This window comes from Myotis davidii, unplaced genomic scaffold (genome assembly GCF_000327345.1).
Source record: "Myotis davidii unplaced genomic scaffold, ASM32734v1 scaffold96, whole genome shotgun sequence".
NCBI classification, from domain to species: domain Eukaryota; kingdom Metazoa; phylum Chordata; class Mammalia; order Chiroptera; family Vespertilionidae; genus Myotis; species Myotis davidii.
In genome coordinates this window covers 6463863-6467554 of record NW_006289416.1, presented here as the reverse complement: position 1 = coordinate 6467554, position 3692 = coordinate 6463863, and the positions used below count along the sequence as shown (strand labels likewise).

At 41.3% G+C, this 3692-nt stretch overlaps 2 protein-coding genes across 5 annotated transcripts in view; one reads left to right on the top strand and one right to left on the bottom strand.

The window, feature by feature from the left end:
- The window catches only part of TXNL4A (thioredoxin like 4A), a 9316-nt gene extending 5630 nt beyond the window's left edge, over nucleotides 1-3686 (bottom strand). The window contains exons 1-2 of one of the 2 annotated variants that reach the window (XM_015562728.1): nucleotides 3446-3535; nucleotides 1213-1282 (exon numbers count right to left, since the gene is read on the bottom strand). Coding sequence is in view for 1 of the 2 variants with exons in the window: in XM_006761893.2 (XP_006761956.1) it covers nucleotides 3446-3598 (153 nt within the window). In the remaining variant the exon portion in view is untranslated. Of the gene's footprint in view, nucleotides 1-1212; nucleotides 1283-3445 lie in introns of both variants that reach the window. The other variant, XM_006761893.2, reaches the window with a different exon arrangement.
- HSBP1L1 (heat shock factor binding protein 1-like 1) overlaps nucleotides 1-3692 on the top strand; it is a 77664-nt gene that overhangs the window by 21004 nt on the left and 52968 nt on the right. Inside the window, exon 6 of one of the 3 annotated variants that reach the window (XR_001513554.1) lies at nucleotides 2403-2549. The exons of 1 other annotated variant lie outside the window; for it this stretch is intronic. The gene's annotated coding sequence lies outside the window, so the exon portion shown is untranslated. Of the gene's footprint in view, nucleotides 1-2402; nucleotides 2550-3692 lie in introns of those variants that run through there. One more of the 3 variants, XM_015562734.1, reaches the window with a different exon arrangement.

The window sequence follows — 3692 nt, the reverse complement described above, 5'->3', positions numbered from 1 at the left end:
GGCTAATTATTACACTGCTACTTAATTCATTTCAAATCCATCAAAAGATTACATGGTAACTTTATTTTCTAAAACTATGTGCCCTGCCTGGCTGGTGTTGCTCAGCTGTTGAGCATCAACCTATGAACCAAGATTTCATGGTTCATAGGATTCCCAGTCAGGACATTTGCCCAGGTTGCAGGCTCCATCCCCAGTTGGAGGCATGCAGGAGACAGCCGATCAATGACTCCCTCTCAATCACTGATGTTTCTATCTCTCTATCTCCCTTCCTCTCTGAAATCAATCAATCAATCAATCAATCAATACACACACACACACACACACACACACACACACACATATATAAAAACAAATAAATAAAACAAAAAACTATGTGCCCTGATTAGCTCTATTTACAGTAACTGTTGCAAATTTTGTGATGTGAGATAGTAATAATAATGGTAGCTAATGATCACTGAATATACTACTTGATATTAACTCTGCCCTCACAACCACCAAGAGTCCGGCACTGGTATCCCTTTCTTACAGACGAGTTACTTAATGTCATGCAGGCAGTAAGTGGCAGAATCCAGCTCAGTCTGGGCCCATAACCACTGCTCAATCCTGCCTCTCATAGCTACTTGCTGCAAGGTGATTATATGCAGAGACACAAATCCAGAGTGAATACAAAAACATGCCTTCTGCTGGTTCCTATCGATTTCTCAGACTGAGCACCAACTTCCACTGGTTCACTTACTTTATATGATGCTTCAGAAAGACCCCCCAGTCATTCCTAAAAAGTTTCATCAATATATTTATTTGCCTTACATATAATTTCATCTAGAATGTATGATCACCAGTCAATATCACTGAGGTTCTACATATTTTAAACTTTACTTATATGGGCTTTTTAACACAAAAATTAAATGTCCCACTTATTCTTAACCACCGTGGAATTTAGGAAACTGAGCTGTGACAAACTGCTCCTACAGAATGGCAGACAGCTCAGAGGGGCACAAAACAGTCTCTCTTCAAAGCTGTGCATAAAATCAGCTGCTAAACAGGAAACTTTGTTATTACCACTCTGCCAAATTCCAGACAGCTGTAAAATCGGTAAGCATCTCTCTGTTTCAGTATAGCTCAAAACTAACCCAGCACAAAGAGGGGTTGGCACTGTCAGAGCATCAAGTCAATACACCACATTCCAGCTTCAACCCAGGAACTTTTACTCACTTTAAAACAGCTGGGATATCCAAACAGGGCTCGTAACAAGATGAGGAAGATCCCCCATTATCTGCCATTTCTGCAGAGGGAGATTTTTAAATAGAGTTAAGTTGTTCTTTATACTAAAACCGTCAATCTCAAAAATTTCTGTTGAGCTTCCCCAAAAGAACTTCCAGATTTATAAACTCATATTTTGCCCTTATACTGAGAGAAAGCAAAATGTTAATAGTCTTACAATGCATTTCAAGTTTGCATTTTGAATAGCTATATTATAATACAATATTGAAAATTTATTAAAATAAAAATCCACATTTTTGGACAAAAAAAAGGGTAACTTAAAAGACTAAAGGAAAATAGTCAAAGTGAGCCTAATTAAACTGCCCTTATTAACAGGTTCAATACAAGAAGAGTATGTCCACTAGTGACACAGCAATTCGGTCTCTGACATAAAGGCATTAGAAAGAACCACGCTGGTAAAAGTCCCTAAAAATTTATGTTAACACATAAAATATGTCTCCTAGCTAAGAGCATCTTGCCAAGTTTTGCTCAGACGTGAAGAGCCACCCAACCCTTACGTCTCTAGCCATCCTAGCCTGGCGCTGAGGGCAGCAGATCTGGACATCACCTGGTTATTATGCCACCACCTGCAAGGTAGAATCCAGAACACACACCCTAGATTATTTCAAAGTCAACATGCTAGTGATTTGCTTATCGGAAAGGTGCTTGGTAAAGTCTTCACTGAATTCAGCAGTATCTGCCCTTGACCACTATACAGTAGCTTAAACAATGAATAAATGATTCCCTGGCACCACCTCATTCAAGGCTCTCTCTCCTGGGTTCCCCAGTCACCTACCTCCCCAAGCTCCTCAGGGTCTTGCATGTCTGACAAGTACAGCACTCATACTTGGACCCAGACCTCTGTTGAGAGGTTTCTGAAAGTCACACCACAATTCCCAGAGGAGCTTCTCAAAGAAGCCGTTTCTGAACCTCACCCAGACCCATACAATCAGAATCTCTGCGATGCACTTGGTAAGTATGCCAAGTGGTACTTATGATGACAGATAGGGAAGAACAGTCCCTAAGGTCCACAATGTCATGACCCCTACATCACTCTGCCTCTCCTTCCAAATAGGAGGTAGTAAAATTCAGCTTTTCTTTCCTAAGTACTAAATATATACTCTGTTGTTATTTACTCACAGGTGTTATTTTAACCCAGCCAATATTACCATCTCCTATTCCCATGAAAGAAAAGATGGGCCCTAACCGGACTGGCTCAGTGGACAGAGCATTGGCCTGCAGACTGAAAGATCCCAGGTTCGATTCCGGTATAGGGCATGTGCCTTAGCTTCAGGCACATCCCCAGTAGGGGGTGTGCAGGAGGCAGCTGATCAATGTTTCTAACTCTCTATCCTTTTCGCTTCCTCTCTGTAAAAAATCAATAAAATATATTTTGGGAAAAAGAAAAGGAAGAAAGAAAAGATGGTTTCAGTGTTTCCACTTTTACTCTTCAAATGACCTTTCAAATCATTCATCAAACAGTAGTAAGTTAATAATTTCACTAACACCCTAATATATGTGCCTTTTGCCCTACTGTTGAAATTGCAAAAATCCAAATTAAAAGTTATCTTAAAACCACCATGAGGAATTTTAAAAAGAATTAAGACTCTGGTTACACAGAAACACCCTACAACTGCACCCTTACTTACTGTCAGCAAACAAGTCCCTGCATTTAAATCATCTGTTATAAAACAAAACAAAAAACGACAAGAAGAGCTTCTATGCTATTAACATACATGTTCGGCTTTATAAATACAACAGATAAACATGATACCAAAAAAAAGGACAATCCTTTTAAGCTAAGCTATTTAAAAGGAGCTCCAACACTTGCCAAAGTATGCAAAAATATTGTGTTCTCACTACCATAGATGCAAATCTTGAAAAAACACCCTATCTCTAGGAATTACTAAGTGATTTATCTAGGGAGAGGGCCCATTAACTTTTCTGTAACGTATGGCAACTTCTCCCAGAAGAAAAACGCATAACCTATTGTGTACAATTTCAGGGAGCTCGTCTTCACATCACTAGGTCAATCCTACATCTTCTGTTTATTTGCTGGCGCATTAAAATTTAGGGCATGAACAGTGAGTGTGGAAGCCAGCTTTTAACCTCACTTTTAAATTTTCCTGTCAACTGGCAAGCCAAAAGAAAGCAGACACCGAGCTGACTGCCGCGCATGCGGTACCTTCTCCGCGATGCTGTACAGAACCTCGTCCATTTTCATGCACGTAGGGTCCCAATCGTGCCCGAACCGGATGACGACCACCCGGTCTTCTTCCGAAAGGATGGCCTGGTCCACCTGCCAGCCGTTGTGCAAGTGCGGGAGCATGTACGACATGTTGGCGACTCTAGCGGCCTCTGCGGGAGAGGGACTCGGTGGACGAGCTGCTTCCGGCTCAGTCACAGCACGCGGCGCTGGCGGGGGAGCTGCC